Source organism: Nannospalax galili, unplaced genomic scaffold, assembly GCF_000622305.1.
Source record: "Nannospalax galili isolate Female #2095 unplaced genomic scaffold, S.galili_v1.0 scaffold359, whole genome shotgun sequence".
Taxonomy (NCBI): domain Eukaryota; kingdom Metazoa; phylum Chordata; class Mammalia; order Rodentia; family Spalacidae; genus Nannospalax; species Nannospalax galili.
Window position 1 is genome coordinate 953,596 of NW_008347042.1, and position 14,464 is coordinate 968,059.

The 14,464-nt window shown below is 42.4% G+C and overlaps 1 protein-coding gene across 1 annotated transcript in view; it reads right to left on the reverse strand.

Annotated features, from left to right (window-relative positions):
• Setd7 (SET domain containing 7, histone lysine methyltransferase) overlaps window positions 1–14,464 on the reverse strand; it is a 62,024-nt gene that overhangs the window by 44,581 nt on the left and 2,979 nt on the right. The window contains exon 2 of the mRNA XM_008843426.3: window positions 4,734–4,863. Within this exon, the coding sequence (XP_008841648.1) occupies window positions 4,734–4,863 (130 nt within the window). The remainder of the gene's footprint in view (window positions 1–4,733; window positions 4,864–14,464) is intronic.

Genomic DNA, 14,464 nt, shown 5'->3' on the forward strand with positions numbered 1-14,464 from the left:
CCTGAGAGTGATGGACTCAGGTTTTGCTTTCAGGTATTTTGATAGCTGTTGGAGTGGTTAGAATCAGTGTCAGTTCCCTCTCAAAGGCTTCACCAGGTGGAAGCAGGATCTGGGGCTCTCAGGCAGTCCCTTAGGTTCTCAGGCCATCTGCTAGATAGGGGCCAGAGGGAGACCAGAACTAGGCACTCTCTGGCGGTCTGCTGAGATCCGAGCCGCTATACCGATGGAGGTCCAAACCCACCCTATGTTTTGTTTTTTAATTATGTTTCTTGACTCATAATTCCTTCCCTAGGGCAAGTGACAGAAACCAGAAATTCTCCTCCTCAAAGCAGGCCATAGAAACACAAACCTCCCAGCTTTTTGTTTAGAGCTGGCCATAAGAAATTATCTGACCTATTATGTGTGATAGTAGATCATTAGACCCTCCTCATTCAAGAAAGGTTTTGCTATACACTGAAGGGAAGAATGTTACACAGAGTCCAAAAAGAATCTAAAAAAAATAAGCCCATCTGGATTTTCCCACCTAGGTATTAGCAGGCAAGCCTATGCAATGGGAGTTCTAAAAGAACCCAAAGGAACAAAGTTCAGAGTGTCTAGAGAACTGAACACAAGGAGTCTTGGACATGCAGAGAGGGCACAGGAGGGCTAAGCTCTTTCTCCCAGACCTTGTCGTATGCGTCTGCTTCCTTGGGCTCTATGGGCTGCTCAAGAAAATTTACCAACCCCAACTTACAGCTGGTCAATCAGAAGCACAGGTAAGGGGCTGGAGAGATGGCTCAGTGTTAAGAGGAAGCACTGTTCTCCCAGAGGACCCAGGTTCAGTTCTCAGCACCTACGTTAGGTGGCTTACAACAGCCTATAACTCCAGTTCCAGGGGATTCGAAATCCTCTTCTGGCCTCCACAGACTCCTGCACTTATGTGCACATATCCCCATACAGACAGGATGTACATATATATAAAATTTAAAATAAAATAAATCTAAGAAAATAGAAGCAGCTCAGGTAAAATGGTCTGTTCTGAGCTTCTGGTTGTATGTGGTGCATTCTGGGGGGCAGAAGCCCTCTCCTGGGGGTCTGGTGTCAGAACTGGACTGGAGTGGGTGACCCAAGTGTCTGGTGCTAACTTGCGTGCTTGTTGATGGGGAAAGTCCCACAACCTTTGAGTATACTGATTGTTGTATGAGGGTGCAGGACACCCAGACACCAGACACTTTGATGCTTTTCCCCACACAGCCTTTTCCCAGCCACTGTTCCCACTAATACTATAGTAACAGCAGTTTTGATAAAAGATCAGTCACCATCTCATCCACCCATTTCCCTGGCACCTGCTTAGCATGCTATACCTTCTGAGGTCTTTTTCTCATTCAATCCCAACTTTGAGAAGTAGGTATATTTATGTCCACCCTATAAATGAGAAAACAGAAGTTTGGGAAGACCAACTAACAAAGAAGAGGACTCGCCTCAGGAAAACCTTTCATCAATCTGCCAGGCTCCTATCAAGCGCTAATGCACCTACAGAAAAGAAGCTAAGTTTACCCCACACTCCTTGGAAATTTCCACAGCTAACAGTGACTTCAAAGAGAATGAAAGAAAGCATGGAAGAAAGCAGAGCCCACACTACCTCCTTGCTTTGGTCAGGAGGAGGTAGGAGATGAAGTGAAAAGAGGGCCAGCTCTAAAAGTGAATTCAGTTGGTGGAGCACTTGGGAGGTGGAAACCGGAGGATCAGGAGTTCAAGGTCATCCTCAGACACATAGTGAGTTCCATACCAGGCTGGGCTATGTGAGACCCTGCATCAACAAAGCCAAAGGAAGGAACAAATGTAGAAGTGAATCCACCTCAACTTTAACTCTTACTAACTAGGCAACTTTGGGCAAGTTATTAAGTCTTTCTGTGCCTTAGTTTCTTCATAAATAAAATGGGATTATGAAATTAGCTTTGAAGATTGTCAGGAAGGCAATGTGTTCAGTGTTGAACAACTGGTGGATATTTAAAGTTGCTCAATTCTTTCCCACTCCTATGCTTTCATATCATAAAATTGTTTGCCTCGTGTAGGAGGCTGGGCTGTATGGTTTCAGAAGTTCATTTCCACTCCAGTTTCTCTGAAATGTGATCAAGCACTTTCTGAAAACCTAGAAGAAAAAATTCTGCAAGACTTGTCACCTGGAAAATGTCAGACTCCTCGGTGCCTCCTCAGCCATGTGATAAACCACAAGAAGCCTTCTTAGCTAGACACATCACTTCAGAAAATGACTTGAGGGGCTGGGATGATAGCTGAGCTGGTAAACAGCTTGCTTGCAAGCATAAGGACCCCAGAATTCACTCAAAAAAAGTTAGGTGTGTGGTATGCACTTATAATCCCAGTGTTGATTATAAGGAAGGTAAAGACAGGCAGATTCTCTCAGGTTCAATGGCCAGCCAGCCTAGTCTACTTGGTGAGTTTTAGGCCAGTGGAAGACCCTGTCTCAAAACAAACAAACTAACAATTAACTAACTAACTAACTAACTAACTAACTAACTAACTACCCCCCTCCCCCCCCAAAAAACAACAAAAAAATCCAAGATGGGACCAGCAAAATGACTCAGCAGGTGCTTATCACCAAGCCTGATGACCTGAATTCCATTCCTGGAACCCTTACAGTAGAAGGAGAGAACCAACTCATGAAAGCTGTCTTCTGACTTCCACATATGTGTTGTGGCACACTCCACCCCCACAAAATGAATAAATAACACTAACATGTACACATACAAAAGAAAATGCCGTGGGTGCAGGGAACAAAGGCACATGGTAGTCAATACTTTGAAACTGGCATATTCAGGAGAAGCACTGGCATATACACTTATACTCTGGGTATAGTGCAAGGTTGAGGCCAGCCCGGCAGCTTGGAAGAATGCCTCAAAACAGCATTTAAAAGTTGGAGATAAAGCTGACTGGTAGAAGACTTGTCTAGCATGCAAGAGGCCCTGGGTTCAGTCCCCAGTACTGAAAAAATTCATATATATGAGTAAATTACCTCACCTTTACTTCAGGCTAAAAAACCATATGACTGCCTATTATTAGGTAGTCTAATAAACTAATAGAAAGTCAAGTTATATAGAGAATGTCTGTTTTGTTTTCTTCTCCCAATTCTAAAAGAGTGACAAGTCCTGCCTGTAGGTCTATAAATCTTGATGAACCTGAGTACTGTTATGATAGAATACATTAAACACCCAGATTAGAGTTTACAATCAACATCAGAGAGGTAGATACCAAAGTATTCTGAGTACCAAACAAACATTTCCATATAGCCTCAGTTTTGCACAAATCTTTGATCAGGCGCCAGATTATATGGTACCAACAGAGCCTCAAGATCCTGCTCATTCACTGCATACCTGTCTTTATCTCAGGACTGGTGAATAAGAAGTCCCAGTTTCTTAAGCTAAGTTCCAATTAGTTAAACTTGGATAACTTTCTTTTGTCCTTTAAAAAGGGTGTGGACAGAGGCTGTTCAAAGGTAGAGGGCTTACACTGCATGCACAAGACCCTGGATTCTATCCGTAACATATATAAAAATGCCATAACGAAACCCATTACTATGCATGCTAACTTAAAAAGTGTGTGTGTACATAAACATGCATTGTTGAAATATGCATATTATATTTACTCATAAAAGAACAATTATAGCATGAAGTAAAAATTGACATTTTCCAGGGAAAAAATGCTATAATTAAACTGCCCTGGAAACAGGGCAGGAGAGTTACCCTCTAGGCAGGTTAAAGAGATTCTGAAAGAGGGGCGCAGATGCCAACACCTTGAAAGAGGCCTCTTGGGGAACCAGGTATCTAGCAGGTATTCTATTTTTGTGTGTATATGTTGGTATGTAACACATTTATGTGTGTGATTGTGGGTGTATACATGCCATGGTGCACATGTGGAGGTCAGAGGACAATCTTAGGTATCAGTTTTTGCCTTCCACTTGTTTAAGAAAGGGTCTCTGTTGTTGGCAGCTGTGAGTACCAGGCTAGCTGGCCTGCAAGCTTCTGGGATTCTCTTGTCTCTGTCTTCCATTTCATCACAGAACCACTGGGATTACAGACATGCACTACTAAACCTGGATTTTACATGGATTCTGGGGACTTGAACTCAGGTCCTCATACTTGGTTGGCAAGTGCTTTTACCTACAGAGCCAACTCCTCAGCACTCTTCTAACTGGTATTCTAGGCAGGTCAAAGAGAGGAAGAAAAACATATGGCCAACTTAAAGTTCAGATTCATAAGCAAAGCTCTGCTTTAAAAATGCGGAGGGGGGGCTGGGGACAATGTAAATGCAATGGCGCATATCTTATGCTTGGGAAAAAGTGCCAATCGGTCACTAAAGGGACTGTACCAACTAGTCATCAGAAAATGACCCCTCCCCTTGCATAACTTCATTGACCTACATTGCAGTTCTTGAATGATCAGGTGAGACCCACACAAGAACTGGGTGACCATGAAAGGAACTTGTGCAAGATGCAGGCCCCTAAATCTGGCTTAGCAGAGCACCATTGGGCTCAGCATACCTCAGGTTGGCTTCCCCATAGCAACCACTTGCCATATCCTGGTCACCCCAGCAGTACATACATGTTGGGGTTACTCTTACCTTTTGTGTGAGGTACATACAAGCTCATAATTGAATTTTTTCATTTGTATCATTTTTTCATTAGAAATATCTGGGCACCCCCTCACCCCTAAACAAAACAGAACAGTGAGTGGTACCTGCCATCAAAGAAGAAGAACTTCCCTCGTCCATTCTTTTCTCCATGAACGAAGTTGCCCTCAAATCTGTCTGTGGAGGAGTAGGTGACAGTGCAGAAACCATGCGGTAATCCATCATCATCCAGGTGCCCTGGAGAGAGAACCACAGGGAAAATCTTAAAACCAGCCACGCTGGCCATCAGCTGAGACATTGTCAGGTAAGTCTCCAAGTTTGCCAGAGCCTCTTTCTTGTCTTTAAAAATATTTTACTGTTATCACTTATTATTTGTATGTCTGTACGTGTGTCTCTGTGTGGGCATGTGCATATGTATGCCTGCCAGAAGCCAGAAGGGGGAACGGATATCCTGGGGCTAGAGTTACAGTCAGTCAGTTGTGAGTCACTCAACACAGGTGCTAAGAATCAAACTCGAGGTGCAGCAAGCACTCTTAACTTCCAAGCCATCCCTCCAGCACCCCCTTCCTTATCTTGACCGGACCAAGTGTGGAGAACTTTCTTACCTTGCCTGCAAAGTATCTCCTTGATGTTCTGTACCCTTTGTGAACTGACAGGTCCACAAAGAAAAGTGTGGATGCATTTCAGAGTATGTAATTTGCACCAGCTTGCATTTTATCTGGGTCTGAGTGTTATACTCAGCAATGTCGCCTGCAGCACTGGTTACCATGTCTCCAGTGCTTCTCCATAGTGTGTCTCATATTTGTAATGAATGTCCCCAACTTTCCATGTTTAACTAAAATGTGACTTGGTTGGCACTGAGTTGCAGGCTATTGCCAGATACACTGCCCCTGCAATAAACTACCTAGTTCTTTTATGTTCTAAGTATGAAATATGGTTTTACATGGCAACCTAGAGTACAGAGACAGCTTGGACCCCCACAGTCATGTTAAATTTAGATAAAAAACTGTTTTACTATTTATATATTCCATTGACTGAGAGTCCTTCTAAACTTAAATTTAAGCTTACCCTAACTGCTTTACTTTATAAAATTGTTTCAGCCTTGAATGTTTAGTGATACCCTTTTCATACCCCTCACCACTGTGTATCAGGGCTTATTTTAATTTTATTTTATTATTTATTTTTTGATCTTTTTTGAGACAGGGTCTCCCTGTAGCCCCAGTTGACTTGGAACTCACTATGTAGACCAGGCTGGCCACAAACTCACAGAGATTCACCTGCCTCTGCCTCCCAAGAGCTGGGATTAAAGGCGTGCGCCACCACGCCTGGCTGAGGGCTTATATTTTAAATGGAATCAGTGTCCTGTGGCCATGGAAATGGTGATGTTGACCCTCAGCAAGTCTTTACACTCTTTAACTCCTTGGTCTTCCTGGGTTACAGGTTGCATAGTCTAGTGTGGATGTCTACAGTCAGTGTTGACGTTCTTTGTTACTGTCTACATATTTCACAAACCCCAGGAACCACTCAATTAGTGTTTCCTCCATCATTTGAGTGAGCTGAGTTTGCAGAGGTGAGTGAAAATAAAAGCAGCATTTACTCTACTGGTTTTCTTCCAAGTTAACAACCTGGATGATGAATGAAAATGTTAAGTACTGTGCAATGTAGGGACATTAAACACTAAAATGTGGCTTTCAGATGGCTCACTGACACAAAATAAAACAGAAGCCATACCACCATGATGAATGCACCTAAAATTTCTAACATTTTATTTATTATTATTATTTTTTAACAGAGCATAGGTTTATTTACAGAAGAGTGGGCATGCCACATTTACAACTGTGCCATAAAATTCACACTCAAATACAGATCCTGTGACCCCCTGATAACCCCACAAAATGTTGAGAGGTAGGCACCTAAAATTTTTAAAAAATTTATTTATTATTTTTACTTTATGTGTATGAGTGTACTGCCTGCATGTAAGTGAGTGTACCCATGTCGTGCAATGCCGTGGAGGTCAGAAGAGGGCTTTGGATTCCCTTGGAACTGGAGTTAAGGATGGTTCTTAGCCACCATGTGGGTGTTGGGAATCAAACCCGGGTCCCCTGCAGGAACAGTCAGCGCTCCTAACTGCTGAGCCATCTCTCCAGCCCCAAGCACCTAAAATTTTTATTCAAAGCCTGATAATAGTATCAGGCTGAGGATGTAGTTCAGTGGTAGAATACTTGGCTAGCATGCACGAGAACCCAAACTCAATCCCCAGCACTATAAAATAAAAATTAAATATATAAGGCTATTATCTCTTTCTCTCTTTTTTTTTTTTGGTCTTTTTAGAGACAGGATCTACCTATAACTCCAGCCGGCCTGGAACTCACTATGTAGACCAGGCAGGCCTTGAAATCACAGAGATCCACCTGCCTCTGCCTCTGGAGTGCCGGGATTAAAGGTATGCACCACCACTCATAAAGAATTAAAATGATCTTTATTTGTAGTATTGATTATTGAAAAATAAAATAATAGTTAACAAATAGAATGTTTTACTGCCATATCTGACTCGATATAGAATGGATTATGTAGTACATAGCACAATAATATATGGCTATTATTATTCATCTTTCATTTATGCGCATGTGTGTGCCTGTATGAGTGCAGGAGCCCACAGAGGCCAGAAGAGGGCATCAGATCCCCTGGAACGACAGTGACAGGTAGTTGTGAGTCATCCCATGGATGCTGGGAACCAAACCTGGGTCTTCTACCACAGAGTGGTGTGTGTTCTTACTGCTAAGCTCCACACATGGCTATTTAATACATCATAGCCTGGCTATTTCCTTCCATTTGAATACAAACTTTTTCTACAAAGGCCAGGAAAGTCATTGTCATGAGGGAAGCAGGTTATAATTGCTTTCTTTTGATAGAAAAACCAGATTATATGACATAATTCCCCCAAACTTGAGTCATATGAAATAATTTGGATGATTATTTCTAAATACCTGCTGATAATATTTCTTTCATTGAAACAGATCAAATTTACTTCTTTTTTTTTTCTTTTCATAAAAACCCTCCACTCAGTATAGAGCTAAAAGCTTTCTTTTATGAAATGTTGGGATCAGAGTAAATGTAGCCACTAACAGTCTTATGAGTTTAGTGTCCTACTTTTGGTTTAGGTATGCATATCAGAATAATTAGGTTAGTCTCAAAGGAGAGAATTTACTGATGTGTTGGAAACACACTCATGAAAACAGATCACACATTTCAGACTCTAAACAGTTAATGCTAATAAAATTGTTTTTCTACTTTAGATCAAAAGAGACGTTATGATAAACATGAATACTAATTCGAAAATCCACTGTAAATTCACCCCACCTTCCCTCCTCCCTGTCCTATTTCTGAATAAAACACTGAAGGTGTGCCTGCCCTCTGCACTGAAACTGTTAGGGAGAACAGAACAGAAGGTGTCATGTAACACACTGAATACACTTAGAGGTCAGTTGTGATTCCAGCTGAGATGACAACAAAAATCTTAGTCCTGCTCCATGAGGGATCTTGGTTTGGATCCCTCTTTCAACAGTCCAATGGAGAGGAGCCCCATCACACTGCCGCTTCTTTGGCAGAGAGACAGAGGACTACTGAATGACAGCCATTTTTCAGGTGACCTTGTGTATTTAGATGAATACACTTGGCCAAGTGGTGATTCCTCGTTAGTCTTTTTGCTTGTTCAAGTTCTGAAATCCTCAGCAGGATTCCCCCTCTTGACATGGTTTCCTTTCTATCCTTAGGTTTAGTAATCAATTAAAAGAACTAGAAACTAGAGGGTGGGATTATTCAGTAACAACAGAAAAGGCTTTCAAAATGAAGGGGGGTAGGGAAGAGATGCTAGGTTGCTATATTCCCATCTCCTTTCAACAGTACAGTGAGAGACCCTGGCACAATTCTTATTCAAATGCTGCTTGGACAAGGTCGTGTGTTATCACAACTTCTTTAATAGTCAACTGAATGGAGAGGGAAACTACAGAGAAAAAAATACAACCGTGAAGCTACCATGTTTAGGACCCTGGGTTAAGTGCTTTCCTGCTAATCTCCTTTAAACCTCACAACAATTTCTTTAATTTCTATTTTACAGATGAGTGCACACTGCCATGTGACTGGCAAGAGAACGCTAAACACTCTAAACATGTGGATGCTGCTGAAAGCCCCCTCCTCTGATGCACCAATTCACTTTCTCTCTAGAGAAGAGCAAACAAGCTGGACACTTGCTCTTCTTGCCTGTGGTAGAATGAGGCAGCTCCAAGAAATGGCAGGAAAGTTAAAGAGAGGGAGAGATGGCTCAGCAGTTAAAAGGGCACTTGCTACGATATCATGCGGCCCTATTACAGCACCCAGATGGGGCTGTTCACAATCGCCTGTAACTCCAGCTCCAAGGGATCCAACGCCCTCTCTTGGCCTCCTCAGGTACCTTCCCCTCATACAGACATGTAAATGAAAGGAATAATAATAATAAAAAAGAAAGTGAAAGAACTATCCAGGGGTGTGTGTGCAGTGGCGTATGAGAGTAATACATTCAAAATGTATTACATGCCTGGATGAAAATGTCCTTATATAACCCAGTACCAAGTATAATGAATACTCACTAATAAAAATGACATGCATATTTTAAAAATCAATGTCTCAAGTTTTATGAGGATGTAGATGATTGTTCACCATTGAACTAAATGGTATACTATGATTATGTATTTTCTAATACAACTTTTTCAACTTTTTAAAAACTTAAATCTTATCTTTAAAAACACAAACCCTAGCAATGCCCAGGCCCCTTACAGAGAAATGGAAGGAGACTTTGTGGGCAGGCTAAATCTCAAAGAATGCCAAGATTCTCAACAGCATATCCTGGTTGCAAATTCCTAGCCCTTTCCAGGGTTGCCTAACTCAGTGCAGAAACCCTAGTCCTCGCTCCGACTACAGAATGTGCCAAGTCAGCTAGTCGCCTTCCAGGCCAGTTCCCACTACACAGAAGATGGGCCCCAGGCCCAAACAACAGGGAAAGTTAACTGGAATGACTGCTCTGTGTTTGTAACAGGGTCCCAGCAAGCAAGGCACCTCCCATCTGTCCACAGAAAGGTTTTTAAATATTTACAGTAGTCAGAGAAAAGAAAAGAAAAAGTAACAAGCCTATTTTTTTTCCCATTTTGCTCTAAAGGTTGTTTTCTTAAAAAATGATAGAAAGTTAAAATTTCTCCCTGGAGTTACTTCTGAGTAATGTTTTTTCCCTAACCTGATAAGATTATTCTGTTAGGATGTTGGCCTTGGATCAGAGATGGAACGCTGATTGCCTTACGCTTACTCACAAGAGAGTGACTGATGTGTTGTATGCTTCCCTCAGAACAAGAGACTCTGACACATACTGTTGGTTTTGCTGACAAAACACTGCTATACCCCCCCCCCCCAATTAATAAGCAAAAGTAAGCCTACTAATGCAAGAAACCTGCCTTCTCTGTCATGTTGCATACACAGTGGCTATGAAGAGAACAATTTGGCTTTTAAGAGTAATTCTTTTTAAGAGTTCAACCATTAGCTTGTGAGGTTCAGAATCTTCATATATGGCCCATGTGGCATGTTCACTGCCAGTACACTTAGCATACGTTTGTTTCAGGTACACAGACACCCTTACCAACAGACAGGCAGGGAAGGCAGTAAGGGGCTGTTAAAAACATTCTTACTGTTTTGAGGGGGGTGGAGCAGTAGAACACTGAGCTACTTGTTTTCATCTTGGCCCCTAGTTCTGGGGACTCTGATATTTTCCCATTTTGAGTGCATTTCCTCAGTGTTTCTTCTGCATTTCCAGGCCTTTCTGTTTCTTCCTCCCCTTATAACTACACATCTGCACTACAGCAACAGTCTCTGAGTGACAGCCTCTGCGGCTGCTTCAGTTCCTCCAGCTGCCCAGCTCACTAAGACAGTTTGACTTCCTGTCATTCTTAGCTTCAGGGCGACCCCACAGTCTTGGTGGCTTCCAGCATATAGTCCACGATCTCAGCCCAGCTTCCTTCCCGTTTCCCCTTTTATGCTTCTTCACTCCTTCTAGCCTCTTGTTTCAGAAGAACCATGAGTATTCTGGATGGGCCTATATAATTCCACAGCTTTCCCCTTCTCTCACTAAGCTCCCCTCTCAGCTCCACGCTGCCATCCACTTCCCTGCAAGGAACTGGCAGCCTCAAGTCTTCCTTCCTGTCTTTCTTTTCTTCCTTCCTTAACCCCCATTTCTTTCCTCCTCCTCTTCATCTTCCTCCTCCTCTTCCTTCTCCTTTCTTCCTCCTCCTCTTCCTCTTCCTCCTTTTTAAAAAGAAAGACTATATAGTCCTGGCTGGCCTGGAACTTGCCATATAGATCAGGTTGGCCTCTTGCAGCAATCCCCCACCTTAGTCTCCCAAATTCTGCGATTACAGGTATGGGCCAGCACATCTAACTGAAAGTAGATTTATTTATTATTTATTTATTTATTTATTTATTTATTTATTTATTTATTGCCTGTGTATGTGCATATATTATCTGTGTGAGCTTGTGCCATGGTGCACAAATGGAGGACAACTTCTGGGAGCCAGTTTTCTTCTTCCACCATGTGGGTACTGGGGGTTGAACTTAGGATGTCAGGCTTAGCAATAAGTGCCTTTACCTGTGGGCCATCTCGCTCTACCTGCCTGTGTTTTTTTAAATCACAGTAATGGCTGGTGTCAGTAGTCTATGCTTCTAAACCTAACTGCTCAGGAAGATCACTCATTTTAAGCTAGCTTGGGTTACATAGTTCCAGGACAGCAGGGGTCTTCAGAGTAAGACCTGGTCTCAAACAGAAAAGAAAGTCACAGGGAGAGCTCAGGTGGAACTGTCATGTGCTCTGAGGCCTGTATTAAGGGCTTGCTGCCTCCCAAAGGAGCAGGGCAGACTCTGGTACACAGACTGCTCCCTCCTGACCAGTCCTTTCCATCCCTCACTTTATCTGCCTTGCATTTCAAACTTCACCAGGGAAGCCAGGCATGGTAGTGCATGCCTATAATCCCAGCACTTGGGAGACTGAGGCAGGAGGATCATGGCTGGTTTGAGGTTAGCCTGGGTTATATAAATAAGTTCTAGGACAGCCTGGGGCTACAGAGTGAGATGTGTATTGAAAAAAAAAAAAAAGTAAAATGAAAGAGAACTTCACTAGGGCTGCAATGCCACCCTGAGATCCCAGCATCTACTGTCATGATACATGGCATTCGATCTTAAGCCCTGAAGTGATCAACTTCTTCTGAAGTATAAATGTCTAATGAGGAAAAAGAAGAAAAAGGGTGTTTGTTCCAAAGGCTGAAAGTTAAATTCTATTTCTCCAAAAACATTTTTCTTCTGAAGCACACTAAACTCTATCAGAAACAGTTTCTGAAAAGTTAGGATCATAAAGAATGACACTGACATTAGGCTTGTTGCCTCTCAGCCAGGTACCAAGCTTTTTCATATGCTTGATTGATGCATTTTTTTTTTTTTTTGAGACAAGGTCTCCCTGTAGTGGGGCTGGCCTAGAACTCACTATGTAGACTAAGCTGGCCTTGAACTCACAGAGATCTGCCTGCCTCTCTGCCTCTGAAGTGCTGGGATCAAAGGTGTGCACCACCACATCTAGCTGAAAAATGAGTTTCTTTAAAGGGAAATGCTAAAGGAGGAGGAAGAGGAGGAGGAAGAGGAAGAAGAGGAAGAGGAACAGGGGAAAATAAATAAATGTAGCAGGGTGTGGTGGCTTGTGCCTGTGGTTTGATACTCCAGAGGCTGAGGCATTGGGAGGATTGGGCTACGTAGCAAGTTCCAGGCCAGTCTGGGCTACAGAATATAGAGTGAGATGTGAGACCCTGTTGAGGAGAGGGAGGGAGAGAGAGAGAGAGAGAGAGAGAGAGAGAGAGAGAGAGAGAGAGAGAGAAACAAACCACCCTATAGAGAACGCTCGGATGAGAAGGAGGAGGAGGAGGAGGAGGAGAAGGAGAAGGAGAAGAAGAAGAAGAAGAAGAAGAAGAAGAAGAAGAAGAAGAAGAAGAAGAAGAAGAAGAAAAAAGGCAGGCAGGCCTCAGAAAGCATGGCGTAACTAATGACAAAGGTCTTCCAGAAGTACAGTCTGTCTTCCCTCCTCAAGTATCCTTGATTGGTTCTTAACTTTTCTACACCTGGGATCCCTTCTCTGTAAAAGGAGGATTCTTTAGTACTCACCTTGTAAGACTGGACTGAGAATGTCTGTAAAGCACTTAGTACAGAATATGCACATAATAAGAGCCAAACAATTACAGCTGATAATAATGGCGATGACAGTGAAATTAGTGAGAATAGGCTGTGTGCTAAGCACCAAGAAGCTAGTTTCTGTTTAGTCAAAGATCATAAGTGGTCTCTACCAGCTAGAGATGTGTGTCAGATTTTAAGTAGACACTGCAAAGCACCATGGCCAACAGTATCTGGAAGAAGGCCCAGGGTGCAGGTTCCTGCAAGCACACCTGCTTTAGGGACCTAGCAAGTCTGAGCTTGAGATACTCTAACAACTTTTTTGTTTTGTTTTTGAGACAGACTCTAACTATTGGCCCAGTCTCAGCTAGAACTCCTGGGCTTAAATGATCCTCTTGCCTCAGCCTTCCAAGTAACTGGGATTATAGGTGTGCACCACTATTCCTGGCTTTTCTAAGGATTTTAATATATGTGCTGCTGAAGGGAGCACTTCTAAGGAAAAATTATTCTAGGGCTGGGTGCATAGCTCGATGGTAGATCAATTGCCTAACATGCATTAAATGCTGGGCAAGATCTTCAGTACTACAAAATAAATAAAAGCCAGCCATGGTAGCTCACACATGTAATTCCAGCACTCAGAAGACTGAAGCAGAAGGACTGCTAAAAGTTCAAAGCCAGCCTTGGGTATAGAGTGAGATCATGTTTCAAAAACCAAAGCAAGGCTGGAGAGATGGCTCAGTGGTTAAGAGCACTGGTTGAACCCAGGTTCAATTCCTAGCACCCACATGGTGACTAACAACCATTAGTAACTCCAGGGGCATCCAATGCCCTCTTCTGACCTCCTTGGGCATTGCCCGACATGGGTATACTTATACACATGCAGGCAATACACTCATACACATAAAATAAAAATAAATAAAACATTAAACCCAAAACAAAATAAAACAAGAACAAAACTAAAGGAACCCCCAAAACCAAACAAACCACCCTCTAAAACCCAAAGGTGAAAGTTACTCTAATTGTTTACTATTAGGTACAAATGAGTGACTGTGTATTCCAGACTCCCCAAGGCATTCCAGGTTTATAATCAGTGGACTATTTCAAAACCCAACATGGATTAATATCTTTTTATTTTTATTTTTAGACATGGTTTTATATAGTTTAGCCTGGTCTTGAATTTGCTGTACAGCTGAGAATTATCTTGAACTCCTGATCCTCCTGCATCCACCTCCCAAGTGCTGGGATTACAGGCATGTGCCACCATTCCTGGCTTTGTTTATGCAAATACCAGGGCCATGGACAAGTGGACATGTTTCTAAACAATACCATGGAGGGGGATGGCTTAATCTGGGATCAAGGGTTTGGTTTAAATTTTTACACATAAAACCAAATGGAGGAATGAGAGCAAACCCTAACAATTTGTAAGAGCAGTTTTCTATCATAACAGATATAAGAAGACAACTTTTAAATTTAAGGAAGACTTCAGGTGACTGATTCAAACGATGTCTTTGGACCCCACTAAGTTCCAACATTGGGTTTACTTAGAGAAACACAAGCTCTGTGAATTCACCTTGTGAATCTTTTTCAAAGTTAAAATAAATGCACTTTTTAA